The 22,809-nt window shown below is 38.0% G+C and overlaps 1 protein-coding gene across 1 annotated transcript; it reads right to left on the bottom strand.

The window, feature by feature from the left end:
• Positions 1 to 1,086: 1,086 nt before the first annotated feature.
• On the bottom strand, positions 1,087 to 22,416 carry LOC121646547 (transmembrane protein 255B). Its single transcript, XM_041995597.1, has 9 exons — positions 22,261 to 22,416; positions 20,041 to 20,180; positions 19,347 to 19,409; positions 14,625 to 14,714; positions 12,076 to 12,156; positions 11,882 to 11,967; positions 11,551 to 11,710; positions 8,506 to 8,607; positions 1,087 to 1,927 (listed from the first exon to the last, which is right to left on the bottom strand). The coding sequence occupies exons 1-9, from the start codon at positions 22,325 to 22,327 to the stop codon at positions 1,802 to 1,804; spliced, it is 915 nt and encodes a 304-aa protein (XP_041851531.1). The 5' UTR covers positions 22,328 to 22,416; the 3' UTR covers positions 1,087 to 1,801.
• Between the last annotated feature and the right edge of the window lie 393 nt (positions 22,417 to 22,809).

Here is a 22,809-nt window from a genome sequence, read left to right as displayed (position 1 = left end):
ATCATATAAAGGTGAGTGTAGAGATCTGAGTAAGGACTAGACAACTTTGTCAGAGCGTCCCCAGTACACCTAGACCAACCAGAGATAGGGTCATGGTGTCTGGGTCTGATGCGTCATGTTTTCTTTTGAAAATGAGGACAGCTGAGAGCGCATGACATATCTAACCTAAAAAGAAATGGCAGCAGGATGCAGTGTGAAAAGAAGACAAGCTAGCAAAGATACTGATGCTCGGTGCAATTTTCTGCGGGGAAACCTCAAATCCCAGAATTCCTGTGGATGTTACTTTGGATAGGCCAATGCACACCCCTGCTGGCTTTAGCTTCCAAATTCCCCAGACCTTAGTCTTGTGGGATGTGCAGAAAAAAACAAGATCCATCTACGGAGGCCTGACCTCGCAACTAACAGGACTTCTGCAGATCTGCTGCCTGATACTGCAACACACTCTCAGAGGTTTGTGGGGTCCATAACTCAACAGGTCAGAACTGTTTTTATGGGTCAAGAGGGAGCCATACAATATTAGGCACAAGATTTTAATGTGGTGGCTAGTGTGTGTATGAAAATCAGATGTCTGAGTGGCCTAGAGGATATAAATTAAACACACACATGCAGTTGGGTTTTCATGACTACTGAGGACATTAGATATTCCAAATATGGTCACTATAAATTTAACTACTTTGCAAGTCTAACTTTAATCTGACCCTAAATACCGTAACGCTTTATTATTTACTTAATAGGGAAATAAAATCTCTATAGGAAGGCAAGTGCCTATATTTAGAGGTTCGCATGAGCAATACCCGTATTTACACACACACACACACATTTACATAAACATGAAAATACCTGTGAAACCACACAAAGATCCAACATTTAGACTGAAACTTGGTTGTGGGATTCAGTTATTTCCACACACAAGTTTTCACTTATGCTTGGTATCACTGATTTTCACATAAGTCATTTACAGCCCATATGCCCTCTAAAACACCTGGAGGAACATTTATAAAATATACAATTATTTTATTCTCAAAGGGATATTTGATTTCTCATCTTTAAGCAGTGTTAAATTTCTGAGTAGTCAGGGTCAGAGAACTCATAGTTTGGACAATCGGAAGGTTTTCTGATAATTCCCAAAACTAAAAGTTAACAAGAACAATTAAACTATTAAAATAAAAAACAATTCAAATGGTTCCAATAAGAGCTATGCTGCAGACATTTACACCATGTCACTTCTGCACCAGACTTGTTTACACTAACTCACCTACAGAACATCCTGCAGCAACACCGTGCATGGTCCGGTCTGCAGCCCTGTGTGGCAGTGTGGACTGTATTATGCAGACTGAGTCTGTTTAACTGTCTGAACTGCTATCAAAGTTTGCATTTGAGCTTTTAGAGGGTGAAAAATGAACTTTTCTGGATATCTTTAGGCTGTAGCTAGCCTGTCAGAAAAACATCTGATTCTCAAAGCAGAGAACACTTCGTTCCCAATGAGTAAGTTTTCTTTGTGTTGTCTGTTCTGTGCTTCCCCAAAAGCTGCATTTTGCCAAAGAAAGAGGCTGATCTGTTTCTGAATGAAGTTGGTGTTTACTTTACCTGCACTCCAATTCTTCACCAGGTTTCATGGCATTCAGTTCTGGTAGTTTTTATGTCATTTCCTAAACAGACTATCACATCCCCCTCCTTGGCTTTGCCCCGATGGAGGAATAATGTGTCTGTGTCCCCCTTTGTTCTTTATTTTTGTTGTGTTTTGGTGTAAAGTTGCTGGTTGAGGAGGGTCATTGGAGCTCAGGGAGAGGATGTGGACTCATTAAGGCAGCAGGCTGGTCAGAGGGGTGAGGGGAGGCGGGATGGACTCTGCGAGAGGAGTCACTGATGGAGGAAAACTCTGCGAGCCAGCTGTCTCTTCTGCTGATGGAAAAAACACTGACGCACCCTAGATTAATAGGACAGAGCAAACAGATGAGAGAAAAGAAAGAGAAAAAACAAAGATTTTGACCACAGACTTAATGTCTTCTCTGAGCAATGTGTGATAATACAAAACAAATGTAGAGCAGGATCTCACAATGATTAGTGAGGTTGAGTCTTTGTGAGAAGCAAAGTTAAAGCTGGATCATTGTCTTGCCAATAACCAAAAAACAAAATGAACTGTTGAATTCATGTCAAAAGTGTGATTTGAGAAGCTAAATAACACAAAAATACGTATTTCTGGACCTCTCACCTGCATCTCACAGCTTCTGTCAAACTGCTGTTTTAAAATAGAGAACGCAACAGCCTTGTCAAGAATTATAAATACCATTTTATTGTTGTAATCAAATTTACAGCCTTTGTTAATGATAAAAAACACATGTTTATTGTGCAGATCAAAACTGAAAAGCTAAAGCCAATTAACTGAACTAATGTGGGTGGCCATGTGTGGAGACCTCAACAGTCTTTTTCCATAATTTCTGTTTGTGAGGAAAATTGGATTGTTTTTTAGACTTCCTCAAACTGAATATGTAACCTCGGCTAATATTTTGAAAAACAATGTGGGTTTTAACACAGCACAAGGAAACAGCATAGGACACGCTTATAAAGTATAAATAATTAACTTCATGTGATTCAAATGACCTTCTGGTATTTGATGTTGTTTGGTTTATGAGTGCTGTCATTTTTCACTGATCAACTGGGGTCTGATTTATTAAGAGTGGAATCTTTTCAAATAATGAAACACTGTCAAATATGACAAATAAGTCAAATATTTGGTTTCATTTTATAAAACTCTCTAAGGTAAACAGTAATTGTCTGTAGTTTGTCTGTTAGTGTAACTGTCATTGAGATTTCAGGTTTTCTGCATTAGTTTGGTTCAGTTCTTGTTCTTTCTGTAGTTTCTGCTCCTTGGCTTTTATTTGTTTTATTGCCTCCATCTGTTTTCCTCTCACTTAGGCTTGCTTTCTGCTCACCTTGTACACCTGAATGCATTTAGCAAATTACCACCACCTACATTTTCTTGGCCAAGGGCTCTCTAAGTATAAATACTCCATGGTTTCCTTTATTTAGTGCCAGGTCCTCATTTACACTGTCCAAGTTTGCTGTTGTAGCGCCCTGTGTGCTTTTAGCCACAGATGTTTCTAGTTGTTTTATTATCATGCTTATTCAACATTGGAGGCACCACTGACTCAACTGGTTGAGTGGGTACCCTGACATAGACCGATACCTCTTGATGCAGCTGGCCTGAGGCCTTTAGCTGCATGTCACCCCCCTCTCTCTCTTCCTAGGACCTTTGTCTGTTAGGCTTTTGGGATCTCTTTCTCAGCATGAATCATGACACTAACTTTGAAAACCTGCAATGGGACCTAGTTGTCTTGTCCTTATAAAGCATAAGGCCGAAGCTTATTTCACACAAGATTTTAACATTGCAGATAAAAGTTGGAGAAACTTAGACACTTCAAGGATGTGATTTGTGAGGCTCATGGACATGGACAAAATATCTACCATGGCAGATATTCTGAAGGAGTTTGGGGAATGAGAATGGCTCAGGAGTGCACAAGAGACAGGGTTAGGGGGCATTAGAGGGATGCCCAGTTAAGTGAAAATGATGCAACAAACAAGTTTGAGACCATAGTAAAGGAATAGAGCTGAATTTAAACCTTAGTGAGAGCCCCCTAAATGTTTCCAGCCTGCTGTATCATGATAGACTGTTTGTGATATATAATCACGTTGACATGCATCACTCATTGTGAATTTACTATATAGTCTCAGAATAAACACTGCACTTTGGAAAACGTCTGCATATCACCTATAGGGTAAGCTATCCATCACAATTTACCCCACAAAGTTACACATTACCATTCCTGAGACATTTTCGATAATATAAGTGATAGTGCTTGGGGGGGCGATCTGTTTTAAGAGTTGATGATGAGAGAGAAAGAGAGGGGGGGGGACTGTATGGCAGCTGGAACGGCTGGAAACATCAGACTGATCGGAGGGTTAAATCTGGAGAAAAAGGTGGCAGAAAATTAAAAATATTATTAGATCCCAAAGGAACCGCATCTTGTAAAATGTGGGGCCAGACTGATAGAAAGGCAGAAGTTGACTTAGGTCTCTGTTTCCAATTTACATCTCTGAAGAGTCAAAGTATTTCTGTAATTGTGTCTCTTTGTAGCCATTTAGATTCTTTGTGGGTTTTTTTTTTTTTTACCCTTCTTGATTTTTATTTAGCATTTCTTTAGGGATAACTAATGTCTTTTCAGTCCTTTTTCCGGTTGTTAAATGATCAGAAATGTTGGGGAAATATTTTTGTTGGGACAACGTGTAAAATAGAAGCTAAAACCGACAGCAATGATTTGCAACTCTAATAACCCCCCCCCAAAAAAAACAGAAAACGTATCACATATTTGAAAGTGAGACGTTTTACAATTCCACAGAAAAATATTATTTTATTTTGAATTTGATGGAAACAACATCTCTCAAAAAACTGGGAAGGGAGAAACAAGCTGGAAGAAGATGTTGCTGTTCATTAGGTTGCTTGGCAACCGGTTACTGACTGAATGTTATACAAAGAGAACCTCATTTTTATTTTAATATTTTTAATTGAACATTTTCATTATCTTGGGAAGGTCCATGTTTTGTGTTTATTTTGCATCACTGTAGTCATTTTTTGCATAAAGTTGGTAGCATCTTTCTGGAGTCACTTTAGCTTTATCTTGTTCCTATTGTGGTTTTAAATTAATATTATATCCCTTTTTCTCTTTGTATACATTTTAAACTCTTGTTTAAAGGGACATTGTGTATAATTTTTGGTTGTTTACTGGCCAAAATCGATGTCTGCATGTATATTTGTGTTATCATTAGTGTATTATGACCTCCACTAATGATCTGACACATTCTTGTAAGCGAAGAATTTTAGATTTGTTCATATACATGATGGGTAAGCTGGTAGGGCAGCGCCATGACGGTCTGCCATCTTGAAACTACAGCTGCTGGCAAGGGACAAATAGCACCAACGTGAAATCCCTGTGGGCCAGCACGCAGTGATGAGATGTGGGAGGAGAAGATAATCGAGAGTCTTACAAATGGAAAAATCTGTTAAATTGTTATTCACAAAAATGCAGGACCATGCATATGCAACAGCCACACGGGATCCATTTTCACCATCGCCTAGAAAGCGGAAAAGGGCACTTAAAAGGCAGCGTGACCAGACAGTACAAAAAAGGAGAACCTTTCCCAGGTGGAAGGAGCTCAAGAAGGAGAAAGATTTTACTTTCTCTTCGACAAGTAAGTCAATGGTACGGCCTAAATCAGCCTAGAGCTAACTTTTTTATTCAGCTTTATTAGACAGTGTTGCTCATTACCATGGCAGCATTACAGTTTCAACTAAAATACACCAGCCTCGTTGGTACAGAAGAGCATGTTTACGTGGTTTCAGTCACTTTCATTGTCACAGTAAACGTCGGCTTGACTGTATTTGTTTCATGGTTGTATTGTATAACAGTAAACATTCTGTAGGGGGCAGAAGTCCGGTTGCTGGTATTGTGAAGTTAGCTGAAATAGGCTAGCTGCATTATTGTGAATATGGCAGCGGTGAATAAAGTCAACTTCAGAAGTGAGTTCTTTGTGTGTCACAGAGTGAACACTCCTTGAACTATCGAATGGCATGCTTTATTCTGTGTTATCAAGGCTTTTTGAGACACAGTGGCAACCATGGTTGCAAAATATGTTTGAAAAAGTGAGACGCTGGAATGTATTTTACGTTAGAATGCAATCCACACCGTTAAATGGAAGTAATTCTTACACAATGTCCCTTTAACTTTTACTTTTGTTGTAATTTTACATTTTTTTAAGCTGCAGTTTTTTCTTCTTTAGTTCTTTTGTGTCTCCATGGGGTCGTTTTGTCTCTATCATCAGACTTGTGTGTGTCTTTGGGGTTTCTTATTGTCTCGTTGTAGCCACTACCCATTAAAGAGTTATCATAAGAACTTGAGACTCATGCAGACATGATACTAAGAACACTGAAGCCTGCTTGTTCAAACTTTACACTAAAACACAATTAATGCTTAAAAGGTCTACAGGATAACTTTACCAAAGCTTTGAAACACCACTGCACTGTTCTGTTTCAAAGGTGACAAGAGACAAACAAGAGCTGCTTTCGGATTTAGAGGAAACAAAACCACAAGTCATGTAAATTAAATTATCATGGAAAATAAGTTTCTTCTTGGAGTGTGAAACTGGAAACAGTGGGACCTTATGTGATCCTCATTGAACATTAAGTACTGAGAGGTTCACTTCAGGTCATGTTCATGACAGAACCAGCTGCCTCTGTTTCTTAAAGCCTTTTGTCTGTGTTGCTATTAAAGAGCCTAAAACCAACATGCAACAATAGAGAAGACATTCTTGACAGTGATGAATTGTACTAAATGTTTTAACTTAAGTGCGATTATGATATTCTTTTATCATTAGAAACACACACTGATGCAATACCCAACATACATCAACATACAAATTGATGGCAACAGATGAATGTAATGTTTCACATTAGCTATGCTACGGTGGCTGGGAAGTGCAAAACAATATTACATCCAGCAAAACACTTTTACAAGTTTACTGAAACACAATTACAAAGTTAGGTGTTTCACCAAAATCTGTGACCCGCCAGAACTGTGACAGCAGGGAGCCCTCTGCACATACATCTTAGAAGAAGAGCAAAGTCTTGAAAACACGTTTATTGAAGTCAGAGTTCATTATAATGCAGGTACAGTAAAGTAACACATTCTGATAGCTATCAGAAATGCGTTTTCAATAAAAGTGTTCAAGACTTTGCTCGTGTTCTAAGACGTACAGGCAGAGAAATGTACATTATCGCCCCCCTGTGGTCACAGATTCTGATGGATCACAGATTTTGGTGAAACACCTATCTACCTATAAAAAGAACTGAAAAGTTTCTGCTTGATGAGTATATTTTCCATAAAATGTATTTTGCTCCAATATAGGTCGTAACAACATCTGCATACTGTACAGGCTATGTTCTTATAATAAACTTCTCACGTTATAACGTGATACGTATCACGTTTTTACAATTAAGTATCACGTTATAACGTGATAAGGTCCGATTTTTTTTTTATTTGGGTGACAGCTCCACGCTTCCGTAGTTTTGCACTTCCCGGCCACCGTACAATACAGAGAACAGCATCAAATGCTGGTCAGTGTCTGTGTAGAGAAAATACATTGATTTGTTCTCAATCATTTTAAATGTGTAAGACACTAAAAGCTGAAACATCTTTGACAACTTTGTAGACATGAACTTCGGAGTCAATGACGCATCAGAGCTGGTATTTAAGACAACCTTGATCCCCCACCACTAACTCTGTGGATTGCTTCCATGAGGAGCCACATCGAAGGAGAGTCTAAGTACACTGGCACCACCTGCCTCTGCAACACCTGCTGGTTTTACACCTGCTGAGCATCCAACCATGTCCTACAACCACTTAATCCAATGCAGGGTAGCAAGGGGGACTGGAGCACATAACAGCTGCTATGAGGCGAAAGTTACTGCACTGGCAGATCATTTCACTTGCTTATAATCTGCATCTTCCAAAGGATTTTTCCTTATAGTTAATTTTTGCAGTATGTGTGAATTGGTAAGACTTACATAGCAGATTTTTGCACATGCTTGTTTATTGTCTGTGGGAAGACCATGCAAACTCCAGCTAAAAGCGGTAACCACCACACCACCATGCAGCCCAGCAGGACTGACTCTTTCCCAAACTGCTCCCTTTGGCTCAGTCTGAATGGATCAAATCTACTTATTTATTTCTTTTCGTTTGATTTCTTCTTTATTTTTAGACTAGGTTTTGACTAATTGCTCCCCAGGCAGAATTAATCAGTTGTCAGATCTGTACGATGAAAATATATTTGGTTTAATTTACATTTAAAGAATTTGAGCTTGCCAAGAACTTTCTGAAGCTAAATTGAATTTTTGCTCAATTTATAGTGAAAAAAAACTAATTTGGCAACAATAAATATTTTATTTTTGAGTGAGAAAAATAAACTAGCACAAGAGGTGCATGAGAGGCTCCTCAAACACAAGTTAGGTAAGTGTAGCTTATTTAAAACTCATGGTTTTTCACATAAACTACAGCAAAAATATTTCAATAGTGTTTTTTACTTCACCTCTCTGTGCCTTTTATGTTCTCAACTTTTTCCCAATTTGCCAAAATAAGCATCAGTAGAGGCTAAAAAGGGATTTCATCCTATTAATCTTATTCCTGTTTCCGTCACCCACAGAATCGGGGGGTTAAACCATGTAGAAGAAGTGTGTGTCCAGGGAGGAAGGAACCTGTCTGAGTTTTGACTAAGTGAGGTGGAGCCCACTGTCTAAAGAACTTACATGAATTGATGGATGCTGGGTGGAGGTGAAAAGGTTTATGTTTGCATTGCTGATAAGGCTGAGAAACTAAACGTCATATTTGTTATTCTGTCTTGTGCTGATGTGTGTGTGCGTGCGTGTGTGTGTGTGTGTGGTGGCTGCAAACTGACTGGGTGGAGCTGGCATGCTGAGGGTGGGCTGGAGTCCACCAGCAGGGGAGCTGTAGGAGAAGATGCTGCACCCTCAGTGGGTTCGGTCACAGGGTTGGTACTCTGACACAGAAAGAAAAGCACACACACATATTATTTTAAGTACAAAGACACAGACACAAACAGATCTGGTGGTCTACAGAGAGCAGAACCAAATGTTTAGTTAATGAAACAAACACAACTGAAATAACAAAAACTTTAAAAGAAGTTACAACAATATGACCAGGCAGCAATGTAACAGCGATTTAATCTGCTTTATCAGGAATGGGTGGGTGCAATCTGATTTGATTTATGACCCCCTTGCACCATTATGTATTTCTATTATATTTCAGTTCAAAAGTTGCTCATTTTTTGCAACATTTCAACTGGTGGACAGAAAGTATGTAGAATCCCCCTTTACCACTGAGTGCTCCTCATGCATCAAAACACAGAAACCTAAATGCGAAATAAACATAAATAATACCACTATGGCTGAATTCTGTGTTTGGGTGGCCCTTCGAGTGAAAAATAAATACCAAAATCTTAAAGCCACCCTCACAGCTACGGATGAAGTTTAGCCAAAACAAGTAAATGAAACAGCACAAATGAATATCAGAACGGATGCTGAGCTTCTTCTGCCTGTTTTCTACATGTTGCTCTGGCGTTCAGCTGTTCCATTAAGACTAATTAAATCAGTGCTTTGTATTTTTTAAATATTCTATTAACTACACTTGGCGTGTTGTTGAACAGAGTTAGTAATTCCTACATCCACAGTCTGGACCTCAGTGTTGTTTTGGGCTCATGTTGTGTGGTCTTTGTTGAAAGGCTGTTGAGCCAATAAATTTTACAAACTGCCTTTTTAGATAATGTACAGCAGCAAGGGAGGAAAAAAATATCAACTGGGGAATATACATGAATGAATTTTGGTATGTCGTAAGTGCAGGACGTGCAACACCACATGACAGTTTACTACTCTAATATTTATTGGACATCTTCTCTTGCTTACTTAAATTTATTTACAACACTTCAGACACCAAAAAAAACCGCAAGAGTATGTGTGGAATGTCAGAGATCAAAAGTTCGAGAGCTGAATTATACCAAATCAAAGAAGATGAGGAGGAAAAAAGAATTGCATTCCTGAAGTGCAGAGATAAATGAGGAAACCATGATCGTTCAGGGAGAAAAATCCATAAATTGCTGCAGATAATCTTATTCTCTGAAGAAAGAGGCGTGATAAGGAAGACAGATGTCAGCTTTGGCAACACAAAATGAAGAATGACAGAAGTTGTGTGGTCTGCTGACACTTTATCTCCTGCACAGTTTACGGTTCAATCACTGGCAGATAAGGGATTGAACATCTGAAAACAAATGATCTTTAGGGTTCTAAGTAGACAGAGTGGATGTGCGAAAGGAGTTTTAAAAGAGATTAGGGACAGAGTTGCAACTTTTTTTCTGACTATTTATCATTAATAGAGATTTTCTGTGTTGTTAAATTGAAAATATATATATGTAATGAACTCTAAATGTAAATGATTTTTAGCATTTCTGTTTAGAAAACATCTCAAATGATAAATCCCAGTTGCAGGCAGGTACGATCATACTGCTACTATATATTATATAATCATTAAATTGTTAAAAATATATATATATATATATTTCCATTTTGTTATATTTAGAGGAATCTCTCATCAAACTCACAATAATGGTAAATGTGGGAGGGCTGAATGTACCATCTAAATCCTAAAATCTCAAACTAAAAAAAAAAAACACAATAAGATGAACCAGCAACATGACTCTTCTCCTATATTACTTTATGTAGATTTTTTGTGTGAGAAGTGTCTTTTAACTCTGTGTGACAGATAGTTTTACAGGTGGAAACTGCGGGAGGAGCTGCGAAGGAATGTTTCTGATAAACCTCACCGATGTGCAGCAGCATAGCAACCACAGATGGCCCCCACTAACCCTGCTGATCTAACCATGAGTGCTTTCCAGCCTTTTATCTACTTTATTAGCCCACTCGCTCAACTTTGCATCCTGTCCTGTTGGTGTTTTTACGGCAAAAAGGATCACACGCAAGCTTTGGAACATTACAGCCCTATTTCTTATTTTTATACGAGACCATTTTTTATATGTATATATAAAAGAGACTGTAAAGAGAGACTGGAGAATCGCCGGTGTAAATCAGAGTGTTGTTGCAACATAACAGCGTCCGGACACATGCTGACCTGAATGAATGTGTGAACATGAAACCTGTTTTGTCAGTGACTCTTTTTCCAAACATGTAACCACAGTAGGTGAAACTCTAAATACTCATACCCTCATTTCAGTATAATCGGTTTCTTTCAAATAAAGCAAAGGTGCTACTGAGATCCTCGGGGTGAATGTTTGGATGATACTCAGCAAATTACATGTAAACACAAACACTGCAGTTTTTGTACTCAGTTTTTACCACCTAAAACTCCACAGCAAACCCGTCTGAATGCCATATACTTAACACCATTTCCTCACAGTTGCATAAAATGTAACGTTCCAGGACACAGACAAAGGAACATGAGACCACACACCCCATTTAGAGGGAAGAGAAGTAGCATAATACTGCTGAGCCCAGATTCATACCACGATATGTGGCTGAAGACAGAAGCCGACGCTTGCAAACGCAGTGCGGAGTTGAATTTAGAGTAAAGTCGAACTAAAAAGCAGTATGAATGGATACACAAACCAATAAATTGCAAACATATGAAAACAAATGCAGATCTAGTCTTGTTTAAACTTGATGTTTTATGTAGTAAAAAGTAATTCTGAAATCTACTATTCAAAATATTTTAATAAGAAAAAAATGTGTGAAGGCTTTTATAGTTAATAAATCTTCCTCTGAGCCTTTGAGTGAGGATTTTTTTGGCCTTTGACTGACAGCTGGGTCACGGATGCATGATGTACACACAGTTGACTGTTTTGAACTGAGCTCAAATGTCCACATTTGAAGATGTTTCCAGATGAGTGTGCAGCAGGGTGCTGTGGATGTCTTACAAATTCCTTGATGCTGCCCAGCACTGCAGTGGTCAGTATCCCTGTGAAGAAGGCCACAAGGTTCAGGCCGACGAGGGTCCAAATTAAAACGTACAGCATGAAGACTTCCTCGCAGCTTTGAATTCCAATAAACTCGTAGTAGTTGCTGAGGTAGTCTCCACTGTAGAGCAAAGTAGAAGCTGTGTTTAATCAAAATGACACATCAGAAATTCAGCCATGTCAGTTCTGCAATGAGCAGAACAATTAAATTAGTATTAGTTTGTTGATGTTTAATGACAAAGCAGCAGTAATAACTATATTCATGCAAGAGGAGAGCGATGTGTTGTCTTACTTGGCGCAGTCGTACAGGTCGCAGCAGTAACAGGTCCCGCTTCGTACTGTCATGGTACAAGACTCCTTCAAATTCCAACACGTCACCTGAAAAGGGAAAGTTCACCAGTCCAATGCAAAACCTGCACATGAATATGGAACTACAGAAAATGGGATTCTATCTTACAAAAATTCTCCTTGTGCATATTTACTCACAGTGGTGTAGAAATTTTCATAGATATAGCTGCTGCCGCTGCTGTAATACTGACACCTCCCCGCATTCAAGGGACGCATGTCCTGTAAAAGTTCATATGAGTAAACATTAGCAGGTTTTACCCAGAACAACATTAAAAATGTGGAGTATAAAAATAACTAATATTCTACAAGATAATCTACATTCCTATAGCAGAACCTGATCTCACGGAAATCCACATAACCCCTGAACATAGCACGATGCAGCCCAGGAGACTGATGTTCTTGTCTCATGGGGGTCCATTATATATAGACGAGGTTGTCTTATTATTATGTGTTCATTTTAAACTCTTCCAACTTTAGTTTAATTACTTTTTATAAGGTTTTTTATTAATGTGAACGCTGAGTAAACTAGATAGCTGCTGACTGTTTGTAGTCAATACGTAAAACTTACACCAGTACTCGCCTCCACCTCCGGATGTGGTGAAAAGAGGCTCCTTCATTTCACAGATTTCTGTGGGATCACTTTCCTGGTTACTCCTGAGTTTCCAAAATACATTTAACTAAAGGAAACAGAGTCTAAAAGAAGCAAAATTCAAAGTGACACCTTAAAAAAACAAGTGTGTAATCCAGTTTGCTTCAGTGAAAGGCTTTTCACTGGTTTGTGTCATGATAAATCAGAGGGGATTTTGGATTTATTTTGGTTAATGAAAATAACTTGACATTGCAGTGTTCTGATTTCCATCATTAACTGTTATGCAGTGTTTTCTTTGGATCATTGCTGATTACATCTGGGTCCTGTCAGCTTTGAGAAACCTTTTACAGATAAAGTTGGAAATAGATATTCATATAAAGTTTGTGTGCTTCTTTGTAAACCTGACAAAGTTTATCTTGACAGAATCCCCTGCCCTAACAGACTTAGCACTAAAAGTGAGGAAATTTTTGTTAGGTGGATTATTTCTTTGTGTTCTGGGTGGTTTGGCGGCCCTGCACTGCAGCACAGTGGGTGTGGACCTCGGTCGGCCCTGATCTGGGCGGTTCTGGTGAGGGAGCCTCTGTGGCCATCATGGCTCCCGGTGTGGACGGGTCCCCATCATATCGCTTTCTCCCAGCAGCATCAAGCCAGATACTGGGAATGGAGTTTATATTTCATAAGAGTCCTTATAATGTAAAAAAAAAAAAAACAACACACATTTCCTTACTTTGTTTATTTTATGATGGCAATAAAAGATAAGTTATTCTGCTTTAAGCTTTAAATCAACATGTATAATAAACTGATAGTCTACAGCACAATAATAAGATTAATTAAATTAAATATGTTAAATACTTTATTAATAGAAGGTAAGAGTTTTACAACTTTTTTAAATTGTAAAGTTAATATTTATATTTTGTGCTGTATGATTATCATTATCACGCTGGATCCGATTTCCATTTCTAACCAAGCTGTCATCAAAAACATGGAGGCACAAACACTAAGGTGTTTTGTTTAAACTGTGGTAGATTTATTTATTTACTCTGGCCTTTTACCTTCTCTCAAGCACATTTTCTCTTTGAAGAGGTTGCAGCTCAACCAGGACAAAACAGAAGTTTTAATGACTGGACCTGAAGCTGAGAGAGAGAAACTGGAGGCCAAACTGAAAACAGTAGCACTCAACCATTTTAATCAAGTAAAAAACCTGGGAGTGATTTTAGATGCAGATCTCAGTTTTGAGCCACATATTAAAAACATAACTAAGACTGCTTTTTATCATCTGAAGAACATCTCCCGCATCAGGCCGTTTCTCTCTCGAGCCAGTGCAGAGACACTTATTCATGCTTTTATCACATCAAGATTAGATTACTGCAATGCTCTTCTTTCTGGTCTTCCAAAGAGGTACCTGAACCAGCTGCAGCTTGTACAGAATGCAGCTGCACGTCTGTTGACAAACACCAGAAAGAGGGCCCACATTACACCAATTTTAAAGTCTCTACACTGGCTCCCCGTCAGCTTCAGAATTGATTTTAAGATTCTCTTATTGGTTTTTAAGTCTCTTAATGGTCTTAGCCCACCTTATTTATCTGATTTGCTTTTATCTTATGGTATTGATGGGGCTTGCTGCTATTGGGTTGGGGTTCTGGGAGATTTTACTATCTGTAAAGCACCTTGAGTTGCTATTTTTATGTATGAAAGGTGCTATATAAATAAAGTTTGATTTGATTTGATTTGATTCTGTGTTTGAGGAAGTGAAGCACTCATTCAGAACATGTGATGTCTGAACACTTGGACAGAACATAACTTCTCAACTCAAACTTTCACAAGAGGGTGGTAAATCAAAGTTGGCAAATCTTGTGAAGGCTGGACTTTAATTCGGAGGTGTCTGTTTTCATGGACAAGATTGCTCACAGTGTCAATATTGCCAACAGCATGATGCTGGCACACACTGCATGCAACGGGCTGTCCAGCTGGACAACAGCCAGCCAGTGCTGTGGTTTATTTATTATTGCTTCAGGATCTACTGTTACTGCATGGTTTCAACAACAAACACAACCATCTGTATTGTCATAGCATTCACATGCGAGCGGCGGTAACCCACCATGTTTAAGACGATATAGACACCATCAATCACCAGGCACAGAAAAGAGGTGATGATCCCGAAGCTGAGGAACACAATGGCGGCCGTCAGCTGAAAAGAAAAAACAAATGAGACAAGTTTTTACAAAGCAGAAAAATCTGGATGGCAGCACAGCCTGCCAAAACGGATGATTATGGCTCAGGAAATTTGTTTTTCTTCTCACAGCAGGCTGTTCACAGAGGTCTGAAGGCAGTTTTAATTATGTTTTTTGAAAAAACATACCTATAGGGAGTGTTTAAAATATATTATAAAGAGCCATTTTTACCATTTAAAAACCCTGCACACGTGTTTGTAAATGTGTATGTTAAAATTATTAATTTATGTGGAAAATAAATAATAAAACTAAATAGAATGGATTATTTCGCCAAGATGAAGCAAAAACACTTAAGGACAAACTCAAACTGCACCTCAGTCTCACAATGGCAATGTATGAGTGCTCCTGAAAAGAGTTTCTCCAAAGTCCTTGTTATTCCTGCCTGCTTCAGAGCAAACAAAGCTGAAAATCAGAACCACCTCCGAGTCTCTTCCTCATTCTGCTCTTCAGTAAAAATAACCTGAACTACATCCTGAAACTAAGTTGCTTGAATTAACTGGATATAATAAATGGGATTTCTACCATGAAACATTACTTTTCACTTAATCTTCTCACACATTTTAAAGCCTTATATAAAGGAAAAAAAAATATCTCAGCCCTGAACTTGATCATGTAAAATCCAAACATGATCACAGGCTTTGCTCAAAAACTCTTTTAATGAAGATTTGCTCACAAAAGATGTTGGGAGATGGGATGATCTGAATTCGTGTGTAAAAAACGTCAGATTTATAAAAACATACCTGTAGTAATCTAGGAATCTAGTAAAGCCTTTATAAATGACAATCCACCTGGGAATGTGGACATGTGGATCAGCATCATGACTGGTAATGACTGAGAGAAAAACCCAGAAGAGGATGTTTTTTTTGTGTTTCGAAATTTTAGTGGTCACAGTCTAATCTGTTAGCCCTGCCAATGTGACTGAAGTGAAACAAACCCAAAGAATTGTCTTGATCCAGTCTTCAGTCAATCCACTCAGTCATTTAAAGTGGTCTTGTCAATAATTGTCCAAGATTTCTGAAAGTCTTCTTTTTTTTGGACAATACTTGGTCATTTTAAGGGGTATAAACTTTTCTCCTTTTTTTTTATTGTTAGGCAACTTAACAGTTACATATGAATTATTCAAGCAATGATAAAGCCTCCAACTCAAAGGATAAGCCAGTGTTTTATCACCTAACATTTAACAAAGAAGCACATTTTCTGTGTGTCCTCAGGAACTTTGGTGCCAGCACCCTGTTGCAAGGAGACGTCACTTGCTCTATTTCTTTTGTTGCATTTGGGGGAAAAATGATTAAGATAACAGTTTGACAGGCATAAAACCTGCCATATCAGCTTGGTGTGCAATGTGTCCTTAAAAATTGGAGTAAAGATTTTGGACTATTTTTTTGGACAAATAGAGGACTAAAGAAGTATTAGGCCTAAAAGATAAAGCTATTAACAGCAGGTGAACAGTATCTGAAAGTGATATCTTTAAAAAGTAGGGAAAAAACACTTGACACAGACTTAATATGGGACCAGAGGGATGCATCCGGACTCTCAGTTGATCCATCAGCTATTCACTGGAATCTGATCAGAAATGGTCTCCATGAAAAGTGGCTGTCAAAATTACTTTCTCAAGGAAGGAAAGCAGGGACAAAAAGCCGAGATATACCTAACGACACAAGAACTGGACTGCAGTCATCTTAGGCAGAAAATGGAGAAAAACAACATCCAAAGAAGAGCTTTGAAATAAATGCCCTTCAAGACGCTTGGTGGTCCTGCTTTTCCTAAAAACTACTAAAAGAAATGATAAGAAAACTCACCTGTTCAAATACTTAAAGAAATTTTCACAGACAAACAAAGGCAGTGGAAAAGTCTCATATAAAGCAGTCCAGCTGGGAGTGATGCATTAAATGACTGGAAAATCTCATTAGGCAGGTCTTTTCCTCCATAGAAAATAACCCTTATATCCAGACTAGGAAACATAATTTTTATGTGACAGTTAAAGACTTTTCTGATAAGATGCAACATTCTGGGTGCTAGCTGATTAGTTCCACCTGAAAGGGGAAGGAAAACTCAAGCTACACCTCCAGTTAAGGGGAAGTATAGGGAGTGTGTTCAAACCAGCGGAACCCCGTGTGATACAGGAGTATAATACACAAAGCCTTAACTCTTTCTAAGAATATCACTAGTTTGAAATAGAGAAATTTGAAGAACAGACTAGGATTGAGGAAGAGGTAAGGTGTAATACCCAGTATTATACATAGATACAACCACATACTTCTGGAATTACTAAGCATGGATATGATACAGGATAAAAGATACTACTATTTCTATCTAACTGGTCAAAAAAAGAAGCTGTGAGGATGTCAGTGTTTCACCTACAACTGAACTGGACCTGACGAGCATAGCGAGGTGTGGCATGATGCTAATTCTGATAGCAATTTAAACTTTATAATTCTTGTTCTTAACGAGGAAACTCATAAAAAAAAACACAAAAAGTCAAATCATCAAGTCAGTAACTCTGGCGTGGTCTCTAAACAAGTAATTAAAAAAAATTACAAACATTTCTTTGTAGTTGATTTGTTTCTCCTTCTGTCATCCTTCACTGCATGCTGTCAAAGCTAGAGGGAAAGACATCTTCACATGAGAAAGGACCGAGTCTAAAGAAGCTTCATCACCTCTGCAGAAAGACAGTTGATTGGCTGGAGGTGTTTATCCTCTAGCTGAAACAGAGAGTACAGGTTTGTACTCCTCCATTGACAGGGTTCATATGGTGGTTTTCATGTTAGATCCGTGTTAAATCTATCTGATGTTCTGATTTAAGGGCCATATTGGCAATGAACTTTGTATTTGTTATGCTTTTGCTGAGACAAAATCAAATTCCAACGTTGGTGAGACAAAAACTGGGCTTGTCTCTCTTAGTTTATGTCTTAACCTCACATTGCACTCTACTTAGTCTTTTTGACATTTTAGAAATACCTGGCATACACAGTAATACATCTTCCCTCCAATCTTCTCTGTTTAAAATTCAGTGCTTAAAAAAAAGGACATTTTTAAAGTTTTTATTATTGATATTCTGATGATATGTGTGATTTTTTTCTGTTTTTCTTTTTTCCAAGGTTGCTCATGGAGTGAAAATCTAATATTGTGATGCAAAAGTGGCTTTAAATGCAGTTGCATCAAAGACTAAAACAAAAAGACCACCAGCACTCTAACATAGAGCGTCTCATTCTCCACAGAAAAGTTCATGACTCTACATCATGAGTGGTGTATTGTCTATATTTTAAACACAGGCCTGTGTGAGTTGGTTTTATTAAAGTGCGATTTCACTGTTTTTAATAAAGATACTGCAAAAACATGTCCTGTCACGGATGAACAGCTTTGAGGAGAGACTGAAAAAAACGTTGCACAAATGTGGAAACTCTTGAAACTACACTGAGCGACTGATTTATGTAGAGATGTAGTAAAATAAATATGCATTGAATGACTTAACAGTAGATTAACACTGAAGTCTATTGTTCCCTTTACTATAATTATTTACCACGAGCAGCATGTACAAGCAGGACAGACCTATAAAAACGCTGAACATGTCTTGCCTCTTCAACCAATTTGCCTTTCCTACTTGCTGCAACACCTGATTCCACACCACTATCGGCCATTTAGCATCACATCTTAACCTCAGTCCACCTTTGTCTTTACACTGTTTGAAACAAACTTCTCAAACTTTGATTTTTCTGATAATGACCAGTTGATACAACTACGTCTACTGCCAGTAAAAGGGTTAAACACAACCACTCACAAAGCACTGTTTTATACACTGTAAAGTAAGATTGAAGTCCTCTTTCTGAATGACAGAAGTAAATTCTGTGTTTGTCGATTTAAAATACAGCTAATTTAACAGATTTTTACCACTGCAGATATTAGATGATAAAATACTTCTTTCCCCACTAGGTCCAGTGATATCAACCTGCAACCTTATGGGTACCCTTGTTTCATCCTCCTCTTCCGAGTATGTTAGACAAACTAAAATTATTACAAAAGCATCAGAAGCCTGCTCTTTATGCAGGTTTCTGTCTGTCTTTTCAAGGCTACAACAGGAGCACAGCAGTCCACTTTGCTGAAGGTCTGAGAGGAAGAAGACCACAACACCTTCGGATATAAATCGCTTGTTATAAGGTAATGAATCCACCCTGATTTTATGTGCAAGATGATTCTCCACTAATGAAAACATAGCTATGAATATTATATTGTATTTTTCCCAAATGATGGAACTTTGAAATATTGTCCAAATATAAATAAAATTTTATATTAACAAATACTGTTGAATCTATTTAACTGTGTGTTAATATTTACATACTTTACACATTTAGCTAATTTCTGCAATTTCTACGAGCTCCACTTTATTCCCTGAATAGTTCCATCAGAAATCCCATAATGGGACAAAACCATTATAAGATGTCTGAGCAGTGCTGTGTCCCACTGCATCTCTACTGGCAAGAGCACAGTTCCTATGAGGACAGAGTGTGTACAGAGAAAACATGTGGGGAAAACCTTGACAGAGGATGTCAGTGTTTGAAAACAAGCGTGTCCAGCAGAAGAATATACAGTACCAGCTGCTTGCGGTTCTCTTCCAGGAGGAGTCCCAGAAGTCCCAAGAAAGAGCCAAGGGTCAGCTGCAGAGGACACATTACAGACAAGAAAGCATTGCACATAATAAAGAAATATACTTCATTTTCATAAAAACTGTATAACTTTTATTTGGCTTTAATCCCAGGAAAGATCTCAAGATAATGATTAGGGAAAGGCAATATTAGAATTGCCTTAGTGGTCCAAATCTAAAAACATACAGTTTTCTTTTATGTTAAAGATCTTAACTAGATGTTAAAGGGTTATAATTTAACATGACTGTGGCTACAAGTCTGTCAAAAACTTATCTAGTAACTGATCTCACAGGATTCAGTTTCAGAAAACACTTAATAAAGACCTTTCACATTCTTTCACAGCCAAAATCAGAAGAAAACTTAAATGCAAGACAGGCGTCTGCAATTCAACAGTCAGTCAAGGATTTCATGGCTTTCCTGCAGTGTAACTGTGTCTCCATCAAATCCCAGCAGGACCCCAATGAGAACAGAGTTTGGATGTTGCAATAAGGATATGGATTGCTTGTTGTTCTGAAAGTTCTGATGCATTTTAAAATTTCCTGCTGGGAGATTGAAACTAAATATATCAGAATTACTCATCAGCCTTTCATCTTTCTGCCAAAATTATGGCTATAACATATTAAGGGTTAAATAAACTACTTACAATAACTCCAGAGATGTAGCCAGTCACATTCAGGCTGTCTGTGCGGGTTGTAGTGTAGGCTCCCAGTACCACCAGCAGCAGGGATAAACTGAGCATCCCCAGTACCAGCCACAGAGCTCTCCTCACCTTCACCATTGCCTCTGCCACCCACAAAAGAGAACATATTGCAAGGCACAGTGCAGGATGAATAAAACACAATACTCCAAGCTACAGACCAAACGTCTATACTTTAATTCTAAAGTCAACTAAAGTTAATTTGATTTATTTGCATGTTAATGTTTATTGTGATCCAAATCCCCCGTGTACATCATGTTTAGCTCAAATGCTATGAAATGTTTACTCAGTTTGCTGAGATAAGGAAAGGCATTGCTCCTGTATGTTAATGAAACAACCAAATAGATCATTAGTGATTTCTATAAAGAAGAAAATGTTACATTTTGAATTAATCTGATTAAAGGCCTTAAATATAAAAATATTTGGCCAAGAAGCTGAAAACATGACAGCAGGCAATACCACAAATATGAATGCTGCTGCAAAAAAAGCTAAATCGGAAACATCGTCTCAAGCCTGGTAAAAGACCTGATCATGGAAGTGGAGATTGGCTTTTCTTTTTCTACCTCTGTGCATTTCACTACCTGCACACAGATTCCCAGATCCAAAAGAGCTCGAGCTTAATTTTTTTCTATTGAGCTTTAACCCAGAATGACTGCAGATTATCTGTGAAAACATTTACAAAGTTTGATTTGCTTTAGACTTTACAGCGGGGGTGCCCAAGTCCAGTCCTTGAAAGCTACTACATCATTTGGATGCATCTTTTCTCCGACACTTTTGAATGAAATGGTTGAATTCCCTCATGCTTATGTCATTCAGCTCTGCAGAGGCCTGGTAACAAGCCTCATTCAGGTTCAGGTGTGTTGTAGAAGGGATGCATCTAAAAGTTGCAGTATAATAGCTCTCGAGGACTGGACTTGGGTACACCTGCTTAGAGTATAAAAATGTCCAAGTTGGCATTTGTCCATGAAGTTCTACTTAGTTCAGTGTGCAGCACATGGTACATGTTGAAACCACCACTCCAGACTGCTCAATGCCAGCCTGATTCTCTTCAGATGTCTTGGTTGGTATTTTTTTCCACAACATGCACCAACATATACTGACTTCACGCATTAAATGTAAGCAACTTAACTGTTTTATGACATGAAATGCTTTGATTACATTGCAGTGCAATACATACAGTGATTGTTTGATAGTATTATACTTAATGCTTTCTGGCTACTTTGAGATTTGCCACTAAACTGTGAAAAAGAAACTGAAAGAAATCACCTCCTTTACAATAAAAACCACTACTTATAGGTTAGTTTAGCTCACGTCATCACTGGAAAACGCACAAGCAATGTACTGCAGCTGAAATCATTTAATCTTTAATTAGGTACAAATTGCTGTGGGCTAGAACAAATAATTATGCCATTCAAGTGGGTAGCTCCTGCCAAGCATGCAGTTAAGTCAGACTCTTCATACCTATGCAATTTTTATTTTTAAATCTTATGTGATGAGCATAAGATGCTAATGATGCTTTTTAACTGCTGCTGTACTTTAATAGAACCATTCAACCTATGCAGGACAGGAGATGTCCAAAAATGCCAGTGGATGCTATAGTTGTTATAAGGACTGTTTGATTGTTCCAAAAACAAATAAAATATAGCCTCTCATCAATAAGATAAATATAAATAAATTTGGATAACACAGGACAAAGACAGTGTGTTAAAAAGGAGGGGAAGTTGTGATTTAGACAAACAACAACAACAATAATAATAACAATAATAATAATAATTATTATTATTATTATTATTATTATTATTAGAATAAAGTAAGGGAAATTAGACTTTACCTGCCTCTTTAACTGATTATTTTTAAACCTTCAGAAATTTATCACTTTGGTTAAAACTACTTAAAAATAATTTGGCCACTTATTAGTGAGATAATTACTGACTCCCACATGCTATAACAATAAAGCTGTTAAATGAGAGTTTAGTAAATAATATGTAGACTATACGCCTAAATATTTAATGCAGTAATGTTAAAGCCTACATCCAGAAGTATGTGAACCAATAAAGTTTTTTTTAATCACTTTATAACACAAGAGAAATAAGACATTTTAACATCCTTGTCATGCAGCTCAGTCTCATCAGTGCACCTCCTCTATCTGCGCTCCTGTGAAATTACCTGATGTTCGCCTCCTTGGCGCTGCTTTCTGTTCTTTCCCCGCTGCACCCTGAATCCTTGCAGTCATGATGAAGTCACTCCCTAAAATAACCCACAGGTTTTAGCTTCTATCTCCTGAGCCGCTGGTTCTCCTGAGCTCTACGTAAGAGGGGTAACTATAAATGTTGAAGGTCCACGGACGTTGCGCTGTGCGTACTGCTCCGGCCTCTGCTGCATTCAGGGACAGTAGGAAATACTGCCAGACGATCCGAACTGGCTGTGTTTAAAGTCCTGTGAATGAGACTATAATCACAGTCCTCACTGAAAAAAACTTGCATACTGTATCTGTAATTCCAACCGCATCTTATATGCTGGTAAAGGCCAGCTGATAATGGGGAGGAGAACGTTGACAAGCTAATAGGTATAAATTCCCCATACTGTTCTTGAACTCATCTTCCTTGCACAGGAGACGTTCATCAGAGCGGGTTTAACTTCAAGAATGACTGGATTACTCTACTTTAGTAACAGAGATTAATTTGTAGCTTGTAAAAAAAACATATTTTATTATAA

This window comes from Melanotaenia boesemani, chromosome 9, assembly GCF_017639745.1.
Source record: "Melanotaenia boesemani isolate fMelBoe1 chromosome 9, fMelBoe1.pri, whole genome shotgun sequence".
Taxonomy (NCBI): domain Eukaryota; kingdom Metazoa; phylum Chordata; class Actinopteri; order Atheriniformes; family Melanotaeniidae; genus Melanotaenia; species Melanotaenia boesemani.
The sequence above is the reverse complement of the archived record's forward strand: the minus strand, read 5'-3'. Positions and strand labels throughout refer to the sequence as shown.